The 21616-nt window shown below is 47.7% G+C and overlaps 1 protein-coding gene across 3 annotated transcripts in view; it reads right to left on the bottom strand.

The window, feature by feature from the left end:
* RNF103 (ring finger protein 103) overlaps positions 1-21564 on the bottom strand; it is a 37589-nt gene extending 16025 nt beyond the window's left edge. The window contains exons 1-3 of one of the 3 annotated variants that reach the window (XM_056554232.1): positions 21320-21564; positions 16243-16502; positions 14561-14700 (exon numbers count right to left, since the gene is read on the bottom strand). In XM_056554232.1, the coding sequence (XP_056410207.1) occupies positions 14561-14700; positions 16243-16468 (366 nt within the window). In that variant the 5' untranslated portion in view covers positions 16469-16502; positions 21320-21564. Of the gene's footprint in view, positions 1-14560; positions 14701-16242; positions 16503-18822; positions 18944-21319 lie in introns of those variants that run through there. The other 2 variants (XM_056554230.1, XM_056554233.1) reach the window with 2 other exon arrangements.
* Between the last annotated feature and the right edge of the window lie 52 nt (positions 21565-21616).

Below are 21616 nucleotides of genomic sequence, written 5' to 3'. Positions count from 1 at the left end.
GGAGTTCTGCGGCGGAATTCGGCGAGCGCAATTTACGCGGAGTGAACAGTGTAGAGTAAAAGTACATTGAAGTGAATGGCAAAGCAGATGTTAATTATTTCTAGGCAGAGAATTCAAGAGGAATTACTCTTTAATTACTCAGTGTGAACGCACCCTAATTATATAAAATGCCACATAGCTGTTTTAACCCCTTAAGGACTCAGGGTTTTTCCGTTTTTTGCACTTTCGTTTTTTCCTCCTTACCTTTTAAAAATCATAACCCTTTCAATTTTCCACCTAAAAATCCATATTATGGCTTATTTTTTGCGTCGCCAATTCTACTCTGCAGTGACATTAGTCCTTTTACCCAAAAATGCACGGCGAAACAGAAAAAAAAAAATCATTGTGCGACAAAATCGGAAAAAAAAATGCCATTTTGTAAATTTTGGGGGCTTCCGTTTCTACGCAGTGCATATTTTGGTAAAAATTACACCTTATTATTCTGTAGGTCCATACGGTTAAAATGATTCCCTACTTATAAAGGTTTGATTTTGTCGCACTTCTGGAAAAAATCATAACTACATGCAGGAAAATTTATACGTTTAAAAATGTCATCTTCTGACCCCTATAACTTTTTTATCTTTCCACGTACAGGGCGGTTTGAGGACTCATTTTTTGCGCCGTGATCTGAAGTTTTTATCGGTATGATTTTTGTTTTGATCGGACTTTTTGATCACTTTTTATTAATTTTTTTAATGGTATAAAAAGTGACCAAAATACGCTTTTTTTGGACTTTGGAATTTTTTTTGCGCGTACGCCATTGACTGTACGGCTTAATTAATTATATATTTTTATAGTTCGGACATTTACGCACGCGGCAATACCACATATGTTTATTTATTTATTTTTTACACTGTTTTATTTTTTTTATGGGAAAAGGGGGGTGATTCAAACTTTTATTAGGGAAGGGGTTAAATGACCTTTATTAAACACTTTTTTTTGTTACTTTTTTTTTGCAGTGTTATGGGTCCCATAGGGACCTATAACACTGCACACACTGATCTCCTATGCTGATCACTGGCGTGTATTAACATGCCTGTGATCAGTGTTATCGGCGCTTGACTGCTCCTGCCTGGATCTCAGGCACGGAGCAGTCATTCGTCGATCGGACACCGAGGAGGCAGGTAAGAGCCCTCCCGGTGTCCGGTCATCTGTTCGGGACGCTGCGATTTCACCGCGGCGGTCCCGAACAGCCCGACTGAGCAGCCGGGTCACTTTCACTTTCACTTTAGAAGCGGCGGTCAGCTAAAGGGTTAATACCGCACATCGCCGCGATCGGCGATGTGTGGTATTAGCCGCGAGTCCCGGCCGTTGATGAGCGTCGGGACCGACGCGATATGATGCAGGATCGCGGCGCGATCCCGCTTCATATCGCGGGATCCGGCGCAGGACGTAAATATACGTCCTGCGTTGTTAAGGGGTTAACCCCTTAAGGACGCAGGACGTAAATGTACTTAACGCACCAGGACGTACATTTACGTCCTAAGCATAACCGCGGGCATCGGAGCGATGCCCGTGTCATGGGCGGCTGATCCCGGCTGCTGATCGCAGACAGGGACCCGCCGGCAATGGCCGACGCCCGCGATCTCACGGGCGTCCGCCATTAACCCCTCAGGTGCCGGGATCAATACAGATCCCGGCATCTGTGGCAGTGCGCGATTTGAATGAATGATCAGATCGCCCGCAGCGCTGCTGCGGGGATCCGATCATTCATAACGCCGCACGAAGGTCCCCTCTCCTTCCTCCGTGCGGCTCCCGGCGTCTCCTGCTCTGGTCTGTGATCGAGCAGACCAGAGCAGAAGATGACCGAAAACACTGATCTGTTCTATGGGGGACTATTCAAGTGTAAAAAAAAATGTAAAAAAAATGTAAAAGTAAAAGTTAAAAAAAAGTGAAAAATCCCCTCCCCCAATAAAAAAGTAAAACGTCCGTTATTTCCTATTTTACCCCCAAAAAGCGTAAAAACATTTTTTTATAGACATATTTGGTATCGCTGCGTGCGTAAATGTCCGAACTATTAAAATAAAATGTTAATGATCCCGTACGGTTAACGGTGTGAACGAAAAATAAAAAAAAAAGTCAAAAATTCCTACTTTTTGAATACATTTTATAAAAAAAAAAAAATTATAAAAAATGTATTAAAAGTTTTTTATATGCAAATGTGGTATCAAAAAAAAAAAAAAATTCAGATCATGGTGCAAAAAATGAGCCCCCATACTGCCGCTTATACGGAAAAATAAAAAAGTTATAGTTCATCAAAATAAAGGGATTATAAACGTACTAATTTGGTTAAAAAGTTTGTGATTTTTTTTGAAGCGCAACAATAATATAAAAGTATGTAATAATGGGTATCATTTTAATCATATTGACCCTCAGAATAAAGAACACACGTCATTTTTACCGTAAATTGTACGGCGTGAAAACGAAACCTTCCAAAATTAGCAAAATTGCGTTTTTCGTTTTAATTTCCCCACAAAAATAGTGTTTTTTGGTTGCGCCATACATTTTATGATATGAGTTATGTCATTACAAAGGACAACTGGTCGCGCAAAAAACAAGCCCTCATACTAGTCTGTGGATGAAAATATAAAAGAGTTATGATTTTTAGAAGGCGAGGAGGAAAAAATGAAAACTTAAAAATTTAATTGTCTGAGTCCTTAAGGCCAAAATGGGCTGAGTCCTTAAGGGGTTAAAGGGGTATTCCAGTAAAAACATTTTTTTTTCTTCATATCAACTGGCTCTAGAAAGTTAAACAGATTTGTAAATTACTTCTATTAAAAAAATCTTAATCCTTCCAGTACTTATCAGATGCTGAAGTTGAGTTGTTCTTTTCTGTCTGACCACAGTGCTCTCTGCTGACATCTCTGTCCATGTCAGGAACTGTCTAGAGCAGGAGAGGTTTGCTATGGGGATTTGCTTCTACTCTGGGCAGCTCCTGAGACAGACAGAGGTGTCAGCAGAGAGCACTGCGGTCAGATAGAAAAGAACAACTCAACTTCAGCATCTGATAAGTACTGGAAGGATTCAGATTTTTTTTTTTATAGAAGTAATTTAAAAATCTGTTTAACTTTCTGGAGCCAGTTGATATAAAAAAAAGTTTTGTTTTTTTACTGGAATACCCCTTTAAGCTTAAGCAAAACAAACTTTGATGAAAAAAAAGAAAAAACATACTGGATGGTATAGGTTTTTATTGGATCCTGCTCTATGGAATAGCTATTCTGTCCAGCAAATAAACGGAAACACTGATGTTACCAACCTAAATAGCACAGAAAAAAAAACACCAAACAAAAAACAAACACACAAATGTTGTCTGAAAAGAATAAAAAAACAAAAACAAAAAACAAACCACCTTTAAAGGGGGTACTAAAGAGGCAAAAATATTTTCAAATCAACTGGTGCCAGAAAGTTATACAGATTTGTAAATTACTTCTATTTGAAAATCTTAATCCTTCCAGTACTTATCAGCTGCTGTATGCTCTAAAGGAAGTTGGGTAGTTCTTTCCAGTATGACCACAGTGCTCTCTGCTGCCACCTCTGTCCGTAACAGGAACTGTCCAGAGTAAAGGCAAATCCCCATAGCAAACCTCATCTGACACGGACTGAGGTGTCAGCAGAGAGCACTTCCTGTGGAACACAGCAGCTGTTGGGTGTGTCTGACTTCCAGAGAGAGAGGATTGAAGCAGTGTTTCCTACAGCCTTTTCCCCAGGAGGGTGGCAGCTTCCTTGGGAGAGCCTCCTGCTATGGAGCCCCAGACTTCCACCCCTCGAACTAGGCCGGAGGGGGGTGGGAGTGAGAGAGCTACGGCCGATTCCCAGGACAGGGTGAGAAGATCCAGCAGGCTCCGCAGTAATGTGGAGCCCACTCCCCCGTCCTTCGCTGGAAACCGCAAGGCGTCCGGTAAGAAGCTTATGGTTATGTCTTCGGGGACTGTGTCTGATACTATGGAACCCCAGCAATGGGGGGTGAAGGGTCCCAGGGAGTCGCTAGCTACTTTCGGTTCCCGCATGCAGGCAAATCTTGTAGAATATGAGCAGCTGGGGAAAAAGCTGAAAATCATAAGGGACCTGAAGTTTGCCCGCTACCAAACAGATAACTCTGCCAAGGCTATGAGGGCTAAGTTTGCTGCCAGGGTGTGTGAGCTGAAGGCAGAGGAGCAGGAGGTGGTGAGAGCCCGAATGCTGATTGTAGAGGGAGCAGGCATGTTTAAAGAAAAATTAAAGAATGAAGACCGCTATAAAACCATGCGGACCCCTGTGAAGGAGGAAGAGGATAGTCAGGGGGAGGAAGAGTGCTTGTGTGTCACGGAGGAGAAGATGGAGGAAGGTGGTGAGGGAGATGGCGGCAGTGAGGGTGATGAGAGTGAGGGGGATGTGTGTGATACCCCGTGTACCCCTAAGACCTCTGTCACCCCGAGTGCGGATTACATCAACCCTGCCCAAGTCGCCCTACCAGCCACCTCTGAGGAAAGTGACAGTAATGATGGCGGTGACAGTGGACTGGTCTGTGGGGGGCTCCTGCGGGCCATAGTGATACAGGAGTCACCCACCCGTCTGGAAAATTTCAGTTTTGGCCAGGACCTGGGCCCTGAGGAGAGTAAGGGGAAGAAAAAGAAGAAGAATAAGGCTGAGGAGCAGATAAAGTTTGCTTTCTCTCCTATCCAGCAGTCTGGGCCACCTGAAAAGTTGGTTCAGGCTGCTGGGCCCCCCACCCTGCCAGATCCCGCTTCTGCTGTGGAACGGGACCAGCACGGGGGGTACACTGCTGCATCCAACATGGCCGCGGGTGCTACAGTCACGCGTCCTGCTGGTAGGGAAGAGCAGGACAGGCTAATAGTGGGCAATAGTTATGCGGCAGTTTGCAAGGGGAGCGGTTCCCCGAGTATTGTGGGCAATGTTACTAGCCCTGCGGGGCACTTCCCTGAGAGGGGGGGGGAGTGTCCAGGCGCCTGAGGTGTGTGGTGAGATCTTTTGCTTGGGGGGCGGTCCCATGGGCGCTGCTAGTAGTGTCGGTGCTGCGGGGCACTCCCCTGAGAGGGGGGGGAGCGTCCAGGTGTCAGAACCTGCTGCTGAGCATGTGCGGTTGGGCACAGTGTGTGGCGCAGGCACTGCAGGGATCTCCCCTGTGAGAGAGGGGAGTCCCTGCACATCAGTGGCAGGAGGAGTGGTGGAGGTGCGCCTGGAGGGGCAGCCTCAGCTTCGGGAGGTGATGTCGGCGGTGACATCTCGAATGGAGGAGGAGTCAGCGTCGCCGACAATGGCAGCCGCCGGCAACCTGAGAATGTACAAAAAGGCCAAGCTAAAGCATGTCCAGGCCAGCCCAGAGGTAGTGGGTGAAGCAGCTGCTGATCCCAAAAATACTGTCAATAAAAGCAATGTTAATACAAGGTGTGTGAAAGATGGGAGTGGTAGTGCTGTGGATGAGAGGGATGTATGTGGCAGTGGTAGTGGTGCAGATGGGAGGAGTGGTAGTGGTGCAGATGGGAGGAGTGGTAGTGGTGTGAATGAGAGTGGTGATAGTGGAGTGAATGAGAGGAGTGGTAGTGGTGCACATGGGAGGAGTGGTAGTGGTGTGAATGAGAGTGGTGATAGTGGAGTGAATGAGAGGAGTGGTAGTGGTGCAGATGGGAGGAGTGGTAGTGGAGTGATCGGGAGGAGTGGCAGTGAAGTGATTAAGAGTGGTGATAGTGGAGTGAATAGGAGGGGTGGTAGTGGTGCAGATGGGAGGAGTAGTGGTGTGAATGAGAGTAGTAGTAGTAGTGGTGTGGATGGTAGGAATAAGAGTGGCTTTTGTGGCAGTACAGGTGGCCTAGGCGGGGATGTAGGGACGGTGTCTGGTCCGGCTGCCCCCCCGGTCGTCAGGAGTTATGCAAGTGTGGCGGCTGGGGGTTCAGTAGGATCTTTACCTCCTGCATCTGGTGAAGGTCAGTTGCAACGGCGTCTCCTGGAGGCACTAAAGAGAGGAGAAAGGACGCTCCAGGTAGAGGGAAAGGAGATGGACCTGTCTTTTTGGGTGGAGAGACATGGTCTAGGAGCGTTCCGAGAGAGGAATGGGGAGACCGTATGGTCCCTCCAGACACACGGGCAGGAGGTAGGTCGCAGGAATGTGGCCCGTTTGGTCTGGAAAGGCGAAGATGCGTGCCCCCAAAGGGGCAAGGTGGTGGAGCTTCTTTTCCAGATGGGTTTCAGGGCTGGGGACATCTTTGCCCTGATTCACCCCTTCGGCTCCTCCGAGTTTGACGTCAGCTTTGTTAGGCCGGAAGGACTAGATCTCTTTTGGTCTAATTATGAGCTGATGAAAAAAAGAGCCCGGATGGCGAGATTTCGCTGTAAAAGCGGTATCTCGCCAGAGTATGGTAAAGAAAGTGACCGTTTTGACCCGTAACGAGTCACTTTCTTGTTATGACATTATGACCTGGCTGGGCAGGTACGGGGAGGTGACGGACGTCCCCCGGAAGAACTTTGACGAGCACAATATATGGTCTGGGGCCTGGACGTTTTCCGTTCGTCTCAGGCGTTCAGGGAACACGGTCACCCACATCCCTTCGGCCGCCTTTCTGGGACGCGACAGGATTCAGATCTTCTACCAGGGGCAGCCGAGGCTGTGTCACAGGTGTGGTGACCCAAACCACTTTAGTGCCAACTGCACTCAGCAGATATGCGCCCTCTGCTGTGGGGTGGGTCATCTGGCGGCCACCTGTGGGCAGATTCGGTGTAACTTGTGTGGTGACTTAGGTCACCCGTTCAGCCGGTGTCCACGCTCGTTCTCCAACACTGTGACCGCCCCAGCTGGGGAGAGCCTAACGGTTGCCACAGCGGGGGAGGGGACTAGTGGAGGAGAGGGGGCACCAAAGCCAGTGAAGGAAAAACATAAGACCCCCTCTATGCGGAGGCGAGAGGAGAAGCGCAGGTTGGAGAGGGCCCTTGAGAATGCCAAGGTGTCAGGGGTAGCTCGGGGTCCCACTCCAGACACTGGCTCAGAAGGAGGTCAGAATAACTCTGAGGCTTTGGGTGGGGCCGAACTGAATGAGGAGATAGGGAGACTACGTAGGGAAGAAGGTCAAGATGCTCCTTCCTCCAGTCATGCCTCTGAATCCGAAACTGTGGATGAGGAGGAGAAGGAGGGGCAGACAGTAAATGGTGGCCAGGAAAAGAAGAAGAAGAAGAGGAGGAAGAAGGGTAAGAGTAAGGCAGCGCCGTCCTCCTCTTCAGTTGTAGCCTCAGACCATAGAAGGAACAACTCAGTCTCTGACCCTCTGATCGTCCTTTCAAATCGATATGAGGCCCTTGGGGATACCATCTCCCCTCCTCTTCTCGAGGGTCCGGAGGCAGTGCGGCCTCCAGGAGGTGCCGAGCCTCCTTCCTCTGAGGCAGTTTCCTCAGGGGGAGAGGTAACACCAGATGCTGGAGGTAAAGATCCTGGGATGGATATATCCCTGAGTTTAAAAAGAGGCAAAGGGTCTTCCTCCGATTCAGATGGGGGTGGAGGGAAGGAGAGGAAGAAGGTTTAAGGGGTGAGGCCATCTAACTCGATCACCCAGGATGGCGGCACTCACCCCACTGACACTGGCATCTATTAACTGTGCCAGCATAAAGTCTGATACGGCTAGATTCGCAGCCTTTGATTTTCTCGGCCGTGTTGAAGCCGACATTTTGTATCTGCAAGAGACCAGGTTGTCAGATCTAGCCTCCCTGGTAAAAGCCAGAAGAGAGTGGAGGCGCGGTCCCTCCCACTGGTCTCTTGCGGCTGAGCCGTATAGTGGGGTGGCGGTCCTTTTTACCGCTCCTGTTGAATGCAGACGGGTTATTGAGTTAGAAATGGGGAGGTGCCTGATCTTAGATGTCTTCATGAAGGGACAAGAGCTCCGGCTCATTAACATCTACGCCCCGCAAACTAAGCGGGGCCGTAAAGATCTCTTTATGAGGATTAAGCCCTTTCTTTTTACGAGTCGGCAAGTGATCTTTGGAGGGGACTTCAATAACGTCACGAGGTCCCAAGATAGGAGGCTCCAATGGTCCGCTGACTTGCGATAGTGTGGCACTGATTAGCATAGCTAGAGAAGCTCGCCTAGAGGACGCCCACATCCGGAGCCCCTCAGGCCACACGGGTTTCACCTATCATCAAGGTAGTCGCAGGTCTAGGATAGATAGGTTTTATTTAAAGGAGGAAGCCGTCTCTTCCGCAGTGTCCGTGGTTGAGGTGGAGTTCTCCGACCACTGTATGATTTTGTTTTCCCTGAATGTTTCAGAGACCCCCCGGATGGGAAAAGGTTATTGGAAGCTGAATTCGTCCCTCCTGGAGGAAGCGGAGATAAGACAGTCCTTTGAGGATTTTCTTCAGAGTCAGGTACCTTTACTGGGCCTATGTAGTAGTAAGTCAGAGTGGTGGGAGATATTGAAGAAGCGGGTTGCGGGGTTCTTCCGCCAGCTCTCGAGCCTCAGGTCCCTGAACAGGTATCGCCTGTATCAGGGTCTGAGGAGGAAACTCGAGCTCCTTGTCTCGACTGGAGGTAGCCGAGAGGATATCTCCAGAGTGAAATCCTTGCTGATGAGGTGTCAGTACGATAGGCACGCATCTTTGGTTTTTGAGAGGGATTTCGGGAAGTACCGCTCGCCCGACCCTTACAGAAACTGTAAGATGTCAGTGAGTAGTAAAGTCATTTCAGGACTGATTGATAGTACAGGATCTCTGAATCGGTCCAGATCAGGGATCTTGGAGGTCGTCAGATCCTTCTACTCGCACCTCTTGGGGAGGAAGGATCTAGATCGAGACAAGATGTCGGCTTTAATGGCTGAAACCATTCCTGAGCCAGGGGTAGACCCCTCTCTTGATGTTTTGGCAGAAGGAATCAGGGAAGAGGAAGTGAGACTGGCGATCGAGGGGCTCGCCCCTAAGAAGTCGCCAGGTCCGGATGGCTTAACATCCGAGTGGTACAGGACCTTTAAGGAGTCTTTAGCTCCCCTCTTGACTGAGGTATTCAATGAGTGTCTCTCCTCGGGCACTCTGCCGAAGTCAATGAGGAGGTCAGCCCTGATTCTTCTATCAAAGGGTAAAGATCCCAGCCGTATTGAGAATTGGAGGCCCATAGCTCTTCTCAATACGGACAGGAAGCTTCTGGCCAAGATACTGTTTAATCGGCTGGTGAAGTTTGCACCCCGGCTCCTTTCAGGAGCTCAGCACTGCTCTGTTCCAGGCCGAAGCACCTTAAGTGCGGTCCTTAGTGTCAGGGAGGCACTGGAGAGGAGTAGTGCGGGTTTCTGGAAGGGGTACTTGCTGTCCCTGGATCAGGCCAAAGCGTTTGATCGGGTGAACCACGAGTACCTCTGGTCCGTCCTCCTGAGATATGGCTTACCGAGTACTTTTGTGAATTGGCTTAAGATCTTGTATGCAGGGGCAGAGAGTTTCCCACTGGTGAACGGTTGGTCTGGCCACTCTTTTGAGGTGGGGTCCGGAGTCCGTCAGGGTTGTCCTTTGAGCCCGCTTTTATACGTGTTCGCAATCGATCCCTTCGTCCGGAGGGTAGATTGTGGGCCGTTGGCGGGAGTCGGGATGAACCTGGCAGAGCTGGATGTCGCCCAGAGAGTGGTGGCGTACGCTGACGATGTCACCATTTTCGTGTCCTCGCGAGAGGAGGTCGATGTGGTGATGTCGGAAGTGGACCGCTACTCGGAGGCATCCGGGTCTAAGATCAACCGGGATAAGTGTGAGAGTCTCTGGCTGGGAGGGGGAGATCCCACGTTTGATCTCCCGGACACCCTTCCAGGGCCCCAAGAGTCAGCAAAAGTGTTGGGCATCATATTCGGCCAGGATGATTATCCCACCAAAAACTGGGATGGTAAGCTCCAGGATGCCACTCAGAAGGTGGACCAGTGGAAGGGTTGGTCTATGACCCTCAGGGAAAGGGTACACCTGATCAAATCGTACCTGCTCCCCTTGTTTATCTATCTGGGCAGCGTATGTATCCTGCCAGAGGCTTACTACACTAGGGTCTACAGCCTGTTTTTCCAACTGTTATGGGGGAACAGGATGAACCTAGTCAAGAGGGAGGTTACGTATCGCACGAGGAGACTAGGGGGTTTATCTATGGTAAACCCTGTGGTGTTCTTAACCAACACCTTCTTGAAAGCTAACATCTCAAACCTCTGGTCAGAGAGGGCTCCTCCGTGGGTACTCTCCTGCAGGGAATGGTTTCGGCCTTTCTTCCAGGAATGGGAGACAGGAGGGCAAGTGAAGGACCTCCGTACGCCCCATGGATATCTTCCGGCTTACGCTACCCCGACTCTGAAGGCGATACGTCGGTGGGGTCTGGGAGTGTGGGAGATCAGGACCCAGTCAAGGCAGTTCCTTGACAAACGGGTTCTGTTGACCCACTTCCAGAAGCCTCTGGCGCTCAGGGACTGCCCAGGTCGGGATCTGAGGGTGGGGTTGTACCTTTTAAACATGAAAAGGATCCCCCAGAAGTTTTGGGACTTGGCCTGGCGCTGCTTTCAGGGGAAGCTATATGTGAGGGACAATTTGAAGTGTAGGAACTCTGATGACCGGGGATGTCCCCGAGAAGAGTGTGGGGACATGCTGGAAAGCATGGACCATTTCCTGCTTCATTGTCCCTTTAATATAGGAGTTTACAACAGGGTGGGCGCTTCCATCGGCTGGAGTCAACTTGCCGGCCTTACCTATCAGGAGTGGGCTTATGGGGCATTCAGGACCCTGGGTGGCCGAGATCGGGGCACTTTATTCTTAGTCAGTTTAGTGGTTAGGTACTACACGTGGAATGCACGGTGTTTAGTGTCGACCCAACAGAAAATCCTCTCCGAGGTGGAGGTCTGTAGGAACATCACCGGTGACCTTGGGAAGATCAGGTCTTTGGAGCATGACAGTCTTGGTACCAGTAGGGCTTCTCTCCTATGGAGAGGGTTTTCCTTTGATGTGCCCTAGGTACTAGACCTTTTAGGTAGAGTACCTTTATTTTGGTTAGGGACAGTGTCAGAGGGACAGAGATAGGATGAGAACAGGGTTAGTTTGAATGAAGGGATAGGATTAGGGAGAATTGTAGGGGGAGTTAGGGAAAGAGTGTAAAATTATTTTGAATGTATCAAGTCTGCCATCCTTCTTTCTGGTGGTGGGCTGATGCATGTGCACGCTAGTTTTTTGTTTTGTTTTTAAGCTGATATGGTATGAAGGGCTTACAGGCGACCAAACTTGGGCCTAAAGTGGGTTGTGGTTCAGTGTGTATAAGTTTGTGTATAAGTTGGTTGGGAGGAGTGCTAGGTGGGGAGGGTGTGCTTGTGGGTGGTGGTGTTCATCTTTGGGGAACCTGACATGGGTCAGTTAAGGACTGGACTTTGTGAACTGTAAGAACGGTATGGACTCTGACCCATGTACAGGAGGGGTGGTGTGGGTGAGGGTACAGTTTTAGTGTAGGGTTTTTCCTAGGGTTTTCTATTGATTTTGTAGGGGTTTTCTGTAGTGCATATATTTTGTTTATATTATATTTTATTTATATAGTATATTTAGTAATTTTGTACCTATATTGTGTTATATCTATATTGTTTCATATTGTTTCAGCGTTATGGTAGGCGGACCAGTTGCTGTGTTGATATGTGGTTTATTTAGTTTATTTCAGTTATTTGGTCTGTTTTATGTTTTCTTTGGTATTTTCATTAGTCCCGGATAGAGGATCCAGTTAATTTGGACGTTTTGTAAGTGAATGTATGTGTGATATGATTATTTTGATGATTATTATTATTATTACTATTATAGTTTTTGTTTGTATGTATGTGTATGTATATATATATATATATATATATATATATATATATATATTATATATAAAATATAATAATTTTTTTTTTTTTTGAGGTGTGCTTGCTACGTTTCTGTTTAGTTTTCTTGTTGCGTGTTCCCAAGTATGGATGGTTTTGAGTTATAGTCGGATAATGATAACTTTTATGTTTATATTTTGACAAGCCAAGTTGTGCTATTTTATTTATTTATTTATTTTTCTTATGTTCATTTTCGGTAAGTGTGTGAGTGTTTGATTAGATATTTTGGGCATATTTTAATATCTTAGTATTTTAGTATCTCAGTAAAGCTGGGCTGGCCGGTTAGGCAGGGTTTTGTTTATGAGGTTTTGTTTTTGGTTCAAGAGTATTTCTTATTTATGTTATAGCTGGTTAAGCTTGCTTTGTGTTTTGTATTTGATAAGTTTTGTATTTTTCTAATAAAAAGAGTGTCAGCAGAGAGCACCGTCGTCAGACTGGAAAGAACTACTCAACTTCCTCTGGAGCATACAGCAGTTGATAAGTACTGAAAGGATTAAGATTTTTAAATAGAAGTCATTTAAAAATCTGTATAACTTTCTGGCATCAATATGAGTTTAAAATTTCCCCTCGTCCAGAGTACTCCTTTAAAGGCGTTGTCCAAGTCAAAGCCAGCCAAGTGATCAGCTGATTGCTCTAAGTCCAGAATCTACGTATTTCCCCAACAGTGACCACTATTGGGGGAATGTAGTATTACATTATGACCATATAGATAAGGGTTTCCCAACTAGCTGTTGCAAAACTACAACTCCCAGCATGCCCAAACAGCCAAAGGCTGGAGGCACACTGGTTGGGAATTACTGATTTAACCCCTAACGACCATGGACGTAAATGTGCGTCCTGATTTGGCGGTAATTCGCGCACCAGGACGTACAATTACGTCCTGTGTATTACCGCAAGCATCGGAACGGTGCTAGCAGCAGCCGGGGACCCGCCGGTAATGGCAGACATCCGCGATCGCGCAGATGTCCGCCATTAACCCCTCAGACGCTGTGATCTATACAGATCACGGCATTTGCGGCAGTGCGGTACTTTGAATGGATGATCGGATCGCCGGCAGCGCTGCCGTCTTCCAGGGTCTTCTGCTCTGGTCTGAGATCGAGCAGACCAGAGCAGAAGATCACCGATAATACTGAGCAGTGCTGTGTCCTATGCATAGCACTGAACAGTATTAGCAATCAAGTGATTGCTACAGATAGTCCCCTATGGACATAAAAAGTGTAAAAAATAAAAATAAATAATAAAAATAAAAATAAAAGTAGAAAAATGTAAAAATAAAAAGTTTAAAAAAAGTGAAAAATCCCCTCTCCCAATAAAAATGAAAATTGTCGGTTTTTCAAATTTTACCCCCAAAAAGCGTAAATTTTTTACATTTTTTTAATAAAACATATTTGGTATTGCCGCGTGCGAAATATATAATGTCGCGTGTGAAATATATAATGTTAATGATCCCGTACTGTGAATGGTGTAAACGTAAAAAATAAAAAAAAAGGCCAAAAATGCTGCTTTTTTTTGTCACATTTTATTAAAAAATAAAATAAAATAAATAAATGATCTAAAAAGGTTTATATACAAAAATGTGGTATCAATAAAATGAGCAAAAAATGAGCCCTCATACCGCCCTATATACGGAAAAATGAAAAAGTTATAGGTGGTCAAAATAGGGTTATTTTAGATTACTGATTTTGTACAAAAAGTTTTCGATTTTTTTTTTAAGCGGTACAAAAATATAAAAGTATCTAGCCATGGGTATAATTTTAATCCTATTGACGCACAGAATAAAGAACACATGTCATTTCTACCGTAAAGTGTATAGTGTGAAAACAAAACCCTCCAAAATGTGCAAAATTGTGGTTTTCATTTAAATTTCCTCCCTAAAAATAATTTTTTGGGTTTGCTGTACATTTTATGGTAAAATGAGAGTGTTCATTACAAAGTACAATTGGTCACGCAAAAAACAAGCCCTTATATGGGTCTGTGGATGGAAATATAAAAGGAGTTATGGATTTTAGAAGGCGAGGAGGAAAAAACTAAAACGCAAAAATAAAATTGGCCTGGTCCTTAGGGTGAAAATGGGCTTGGTTCCCCCCCCCCCCCCCCCCATCATGTCTGCCACCTGACCCATGACGTACATGTATGCCATGGGTCGGGAAGGGGTTAAAGTGTACCTGTCATCAACAAAAAACATTTTCTATAATGTAGATAATACCACTAGATGTATATTTGTAATATACATTGGTTACAAAATGTGTATATTTTTGTCCCTGCAGCTATTGCCTGTGTGTCTCTATGAGGAGTCCAAATACAGGAAGTGAGGGCGGACAAGCAGGGCTCTGTACACTAAGAAAAAGCAGGACAATGTGCACTAAGGCTCTATGACACGCTCCTGGCTCATACATCAGGATGATTGACAAGCCAGGAGTCTGCACAGAGCCCTGCTTGTCCTCAGTGCACAGAGCCCTGCTTGTCCCGCCCTCACTTCTTGTATTTGGACTCCTCACAGAGACACACAGGTAATAGCTGCAGGGACAGCTTTTTTTTCACCCAAAAATAGACATTTTTTAATCAACGTATATTACAAATATACATGTAATAGAATTATCTATATTATATAAAAATAAAAAAAAAATTTGACGACAGGTACACTTTAACATTCCGTTTAATCGATTTGAATAGACATAGCGCATGCCGGAGTAAAAGCTACCTGCACCAGCCAGATGCCATCCTTTGTGTCCTCCACCAGCTCATAAAAGTGCATTTCTCCACTGAAGTTGGTGCTGGATCCGGCTTCGGAGGCCTCTTCTTCCTTTAAGGCCGAGTACAACTCCCCTTCCATAAGATCTCCTGGGAATGAGACAGTAAAGGGTCAATAATAACGATGATGACGACTCTGAACACATTACGTAGGTGAAACATTCTGTGCTGATTCAATTCATAATAAATCTTTATAGGGGTCAGAGGTCATTCTTTCCAATGCGGAGATCCCAAAAACACCCGCTTCCCATCACACACTGTTTCATATTTTTCTGCCAATACACCAAGGATTTGAGGTGAAAAGAGCTGAGAAATACCTCCAGTGTGCATGGACCTAGCCTAAAGGGTTAAAGCAGCAGAGGTCAAGTGTGCCCCATGAACAGAGGATGGTTAGCTGGCTCTACTTCAGCCACAGCTGCTAATTAACAGTGTGCCCCTTCCCAGCACCAACCATAGGACGACTCCTGCCCCATAGTTACCAACCACTATATGTTTACTGCCCTTTATGGACCAGTCACAGTAATTCCTACCCCATAAAGCACCAACTACCATATGTTCCCCTCACCATATTGCACCATGTGTCCCCTCCCCATACAGCGCCAACAACCCAGTCTACCTCCCCATACAGTGCCAACCCCCATGTGTCCCCTCCCCATACAGCGCCAACAACCCAGTCTACCTCCCCATACAGTGCCAACTCCCATGTGTCCCCTCCCCATACAGCGCCAACAACCCAGTCTACCTCCCCATACAGCGCCAACAACCCAGTCTACATCCCCATACAGCGCCAACAACCCAGTCTACCTCCCCATACAGTGCCAACAACCCAGTCTACCTTCCCATACAGCGCCAACAACCCAGTCTACCTTCCCATACAATGCCAAAAACCCAGTCTACCCCCCCATACAGCGCCAATAAACCAGTCTACCTTCCCATACATTGCAAACAACCCAGTCTACCTCCCCATACAATGCCAAAAACCCAGTCTACCCTCCCATACAGTGCCAACCCCCATGTGTCCCCTCCCCATACAGCGCCAACAACCCAGTCTACCTCCCCATACAGCGCCAACAACCCAGTCTACCTTCTCATACAGCGCCAACAACCCAGTCTACCTCCCCATACAGCGCCAACAACCCAGTCTACATCCCATACAGCACCAACAACCCAGTCTACCTCCCCATACAGCGCCAACAACCCAGTCTACCTCCTCATACAGTGTCAACAAACCAGCCTACCTTCTCATACAGCACCAACAACCCAGTCTACCTCCCCATACAGTGCGTCTCCCATACAGCACCAACCACAGTGTTTCCCATACAGTGCCAACCAGTCTTCCCTCCCCATACAATACCAACCACAGTGTGTCTCCCCCTCCCCATACAATACCATTACCAACCACAGTGTGTCTCCCCTCCCCATAATGTGCCAACCCCCATGTCTCCCCTCCCCATACAATGACAACCACCATGGGTCTCCCCTTCCCATACGGTACTCCCACTGCCAGCCACAGTATGCCCCCAGTACACTGTCATCCAAACAGTGAGTCAGGATTTTAGGAAAGACCAATAAGTGTATGTATACCTGACAGAGCTGAGCCTATTTTAGCTGTTCAGATAATACATCACCTACCTGATTTCTCCATCAGTTCCCGGACATCTCTTTTCTCTGGGAGCCCCGAGTATCCCAGTCCCCGGCATTCCAGGATGGTCTTCAGCTGGTGGAAGCTCAAGGTCACTGGGTCCACCAGCTGGCTGGCAAAAATCCCCGTCTCATACCACACTATGGTCTCAAAGAACCGGGCCAGGACAAAGAGGATGAGAAAGTAGAGGAGAAGGAGGAACAGCTTCAGCCACATCTTGCCAGTCTTCAAGGATGCAAGTCTACGTGCCCTGTGGGATGAAAAACAGGTATAGCCGGTGTCAGTGCCAAACAACCCGAGGACACAATGGTTTATACCATCTTACTCAGCGGCTCACGTGTCAGGAAGAAGCAGGTAGACGACATGATTTTATTATTGTGATATGGCGTGCCCTTGGGTGCTGTACATATGATAAAGGGTTAAAATATAAATACCAGAGTGGAGTTATACGGGGGGCTCAGATATGGAGTGGAGGTATACGGGGGCTCAGATATGGAGTGGAGGTATACGGGGGGCTCAGATATGGAGTGGAGGTATACGGGGGGCTCAGATATGGAGTGGAGGTATACGGGGCCTCAGATATGGAGTGGAGGTATACAGGGGGGCTCAGATATGGAGTAGAGGTATACGGGGGGGCTCAGATATGGAGTGGAGGTATATGGGGGGGGCTCAGATATGGAGCGGAGGTATACGGGGGGGGGCTCAGATATGGAGTGGAGGTATACGGGGGGGGCTCAGATATGGAGTGGAGGTATACGGGGGGGGCTCAGATATGGAGTGGAGGTATACGGGGGGGGGGGGCTCAGATATGGAGTGGAGGTATACGGGGGGGCTCAGATATGGAGCGGAGGTATAAGGGGGGGCTCAGATATGGAGTGGAGGTATACGGGGGGGCTCAGATATGGAGTGGAGGTATACGGGGGGGGCTCAGATATGGAGCGGAGGTATACGGGAGGCTCAGATATGGAGTGGAGGTATACGGGGGGGCTCAGATATGGAGCGGAGGTATACGGGGGGGGCTCAGATATGGAGTGGAGGTGTACGGGGGGGGAGGCTCAGATATGGAGCGGAGGTATACGGGAGGCTCAGATATGGAGCGGAGGTATACGGGGGGCTCAGATATGGAGCGGAGGTATACGGGAGGGGGCTCAGATATGGAGCGGAGGTATACGGGGGGGGGCTCAGATATGGAGCGGAGGTATACGGGGGCCTCAGATATGGAGTGGAGGTATACGGGGGCCTCAGATATGGAGTGGAGGTATACGGGGGCCTCAGATATGGAGTGGAGGTATACCGGGGGCCTCAGATATGGAGTGGAGGTATACCGGGGGGGGAGCTCAGATATGGAGTGGAGGTATACCGGGGGGGGGGGGGGGGGCTCAGATATGGAGTGGAGGTGTACGGGGGGGGGGCTCAGATATGGAGCGGAGGTATACGGGAGGCTCAGATATGGAGTGGAGGTATACGGGGGGCTCAGATATGGAGTGGAGGTATACGGGGGGCCTCAGATATGGAGTGGAGGTATACGGGGGGGGGGCTCAGATATGGAGTGGAGGTATACGGGGGGGGCTCAGATATGGAGCGGAGGTATACGGGGGGCCTCAGATATGGAGTGGAGGTATACGGGGGGGGGGGGCTCAGATATGGAGCGGAGGTATACGGGGGGGGGGGGCTCAGATATGGAGTGGAGGTATACGGGGGGGGGGGGCTCAGATATGGAGTGGAGGTATACGGGGGGGGGGGCTCAGATATGGAGCGGAGGTATACGGGAGGCTCAGATATGGAGTGGAGGTATACGGGGGGGCCTCAGATATGGAGTGGAGGTATACGGGGGGGGGGGGGGCTCAGATATGGAGCGGAGGTATACGGGAGGCTCAGATATGGAGTGGAGGTATACGGGGGGGCCTCAGATATGGAGTGGAGGTATACGGGGGGGGGGGGGGGGCTCAGATATGGAGTGGAGGTATACGGGGGGGGGGCTCAGATATGGAGCAGAGGTATACGGGAGGCTCAGATATGGAGTGGAGGTATACGGGGGGGCCTCAGATATGGAGTGGAGGTATACGGGGGGGGGGGGGGGGGGCTCAGATATGGAGCGGATTCAGGGATTTTCCTCCACTGTAAGTGTAATCGCAGTCGTCTCTTCAGCCAGGCTCTTAGGTTCTGTACGGTACAGCCACACGGCTGGTCACTCAGCTTCTCAGAGCTCCTGAACGGCAAATCTGCTTATATTCACAGCAATGGGCAATGAACCAATACATAAGTAGGGACACATTGCTCCAATCTGCTATTCCTCCTGGAAATGTATGAATCAAATAGACAAGTGGGTGTTACCATCCCTCTTCTCAATACACCGGACTGGACCACTTGTAGAACCCTCCCCCTCATGGGGAATGGTAGCACCCAGCTGTCCCTCTAGTCATACATTTCCAACAGGAATAATAGAGGAACAGCACACAATTATTCCCAATCATTATTGAGTATTAAAAGCGGCTGTATGGCAATCTCTGCATAATCGTTCTTTACTGCCTTCAACACCTCTGCTTACTGTCAGTGAATGAAGTACAAACCTTTAAAAAGAACCTGTAAAATTCTTTTGGATTTGTCTGTTTTGGTTAAAGAGGTTATCTGGCAATCTTTGTGTGTCCTACAGTCTTTATACGTCCTTTACTTATTGTTTCCAACATCTCTGCTTGCTGTCAGTGAATAAAAAAAAAATAAAAAAAATATGTACTGACTACTGATTTTGTTCCGAACGCTTGGAGCAGGCGGTGGTGGGTCGTGATGTCACGGCCACGCCCCTTGTGAGGTCACACCATGCCCCCTCAATGCAAGTCTATGGGAGGGGGCGTGGCGGTCACCACGCCCCCTCCCATAGACTTGCATTGAGGGGGCGTGGTGTGACGTCACAAGGGGGTGTGGCCGTGATGTCACGACCCACCACCGCCTGAACCCAGCGTTCTAAACAAACGCACAGAGATTGCGGAGGTCCCAGCGGTGGGACCCCCACGATCAGACATCTTATCCCCTATCCGCTGGATAGGATGGTGTTTCCCAACCAGGGTGCCTCCAGCTGTTGCAAAACTACAATTCCCAGCATGCCCGGACAGTCTTTGGCTGTCCGGGCATGCTGGGAGTTGTAGTTTTGCAACAGCAGGAGGCACCATGGGAAACTCAGGGATAGGGGATGAGATGTCTAGAGGCGGAGCACCCCTTTAATATCTCTGCTTGCTGTCAGTGAATGAAAACCTGCACAGACTAAAAAAAAGATCTGCAGAGACTTCTAAAGGAGACCCATGAGCTGTACTGACCCGCCTGTTTTCCGCAATCTTTGTACATTCACTTTTTACTGTTTTCAACATCTCTGCTTGCTGTCAGTGAACAAAAATCTGCTGAGACTAAAAAAAGACCTGTAGAGACTTCTAAAGGAGACCCATAAGCTATACTAACCTGTCTGTTTTGTACATTCACTTTTTACTGTTTACAACATCTCTGCTTGCTGTCAGCAAATAAAAAAACATGAGCAGACTACTAAAGGAGACCCATAAATTCTACTAACCTACTGTCCGGGCATGCTGGAAGTTGTAGTTTTGCAACAACAGGAGGCACCCTGGTTGGGAAACACAGGGATAGGGGATAAGATGTCTAGAGGCAGAGCATGCCTTTAATATCTCTGCTTGCTGTCAGTGAACGAAAACCTGCACAGACTAAAAAAAGATCTGTAGAGACTTTTAAAGGAGACCCATAAGCTATACTAACCTGTCTGTTTTGTATATTCACTTTTTACTGTTTCCAACATCTCTGCTTGCTGTCAACAAACAAAAAACATGAGCAGACTACTAAAGGAGACCTGTAAATTCTACTGACCTTTCTGATTTACATAAAGAGGTTATCTTTACCAGTTTCAACAAGAGACCTGTAGAGACTTCTAAAGGAAACCTGTACGCTCTTCTGACCGATCAATGGGTTGTTCGCCCATTTTTTGCACATTAATTCCTAACTGTTTGCATCATCTCTGCTTGCTGCCAGTGAATAAAAACCTGTACAGACTACTAGGGAGACCCCTAAGCTCTACTGGCCTATAAGTTTTCATAAAAAGGGGTTGTCCAACAATCTTTGTACTTTATTCTTTATCAGTTTCAGCATCTCTGCTTGCTGTCAGTGAACAAAAACCTTTTGCAGACTACTAAAAGAGACCAGTAAGCTCTACTGACCTGTCTGTTTTATATAATGTGATTACTACACAATCTTTGTATGCTATTTTTTTTTCATGTTTCCAATATCTCTGCTTTCTGTCAGTGAACGAAAACCTTTGCAGAATACTAAAAGAGACCAGTCAGCTCTACAGACCTGTCCGATTTATATACTGGGATTACAAAACAATCTTTGTATGCTCATTTAAAAAAAAAAAATGTTTTTAATGTTTCCAATAACACTGCTTGCAGTCAGTGAACGAAAACTTTTGCAGACTTCTAAATGACACCCGTTACACCGCCGCAGCCTCTCTTACGGTGCCTAGTTCCGCTGTGGGGGTAACTAAAAGAGACCAGTCAGCTCTACTGACCTGTTTGATTTATATCCTGGGATTACTATACAATTATTTTTTTAAATGTCTCCAATATCTCTGCTTGCTGTCAGTAAACGAGAACCCATGCAGACTTCTAAAGGACACCCGTTACACCGCCGCAGCCTCTCTTACCGTGCCTAGTTCCGCTGTGGGGGTAACTATAACAGACATGTCAGTAGGCTTATGGGTCTCCTATAGAAGTCAAAGCAGAATCTCATTCACTGACAGCAAGCAGGTTTTAAAAAAACAGGGAGAAATGATCGCACAACGTATATTAGAAAGTTGCCCAGCGTTTCATCATACAACAATTAACCTGTAATGTGCTGGGAAACATGTGAAAACATAATAATATGGTAATGCTAGAGTACCTGGCACTACAGCTTGAGGGGAGGGGGAGGGGGTACTAATAACACGTGACAGCTTCAGGACTTGGGGGTACAGCGCCCCCTTAAAGAGCAAGAGGGTTATATAGGGAATCGGACGGTGCCCACACCCCCTACCTCACCAGATGCAGGAAGGAGAGGCGGCTCAGGCGTTGTACCGCTGGATCCCCCCGTCCATCGCCGCTGTCACCGGGGATGTTTATCAGGTCCTGCAATCAGCTGAGCAACAAGACAGCAGTGACGTCACCACGACCTCCGACCCCGGCTGTGTATGTGTATGCTGCTGAGTCTTGTCTGTGAGTGTGTTTGGGGGCGGGGACTAACGGGCTTCAGCATAGAGATGGGAACGGTCGATAGACGACACAGAGAGACTGCAGCGCCACAGTGGCGGGATGATGTAACTGACACTGAGCA

Source organism: Hyla sarda, chromosome 1 (genome assembly GCF_029499605.1).
Source record: "Hyla sarda isolate aHylSar1 chromosome 1, aHylSar1.hap1, whole genome shotgun sequence".
Classification (NCBI taxonomy): domain Eukaryota; kingdom Metazoa; phylum Chordata; class Amphibia; order Anura; family Hylidae; genus Hyla; species Hyla sarda.
Note: the sequence above shows the minus strand (reverse complement) of the source record. Positions and strands in the feature narration are given on the sequence as shown.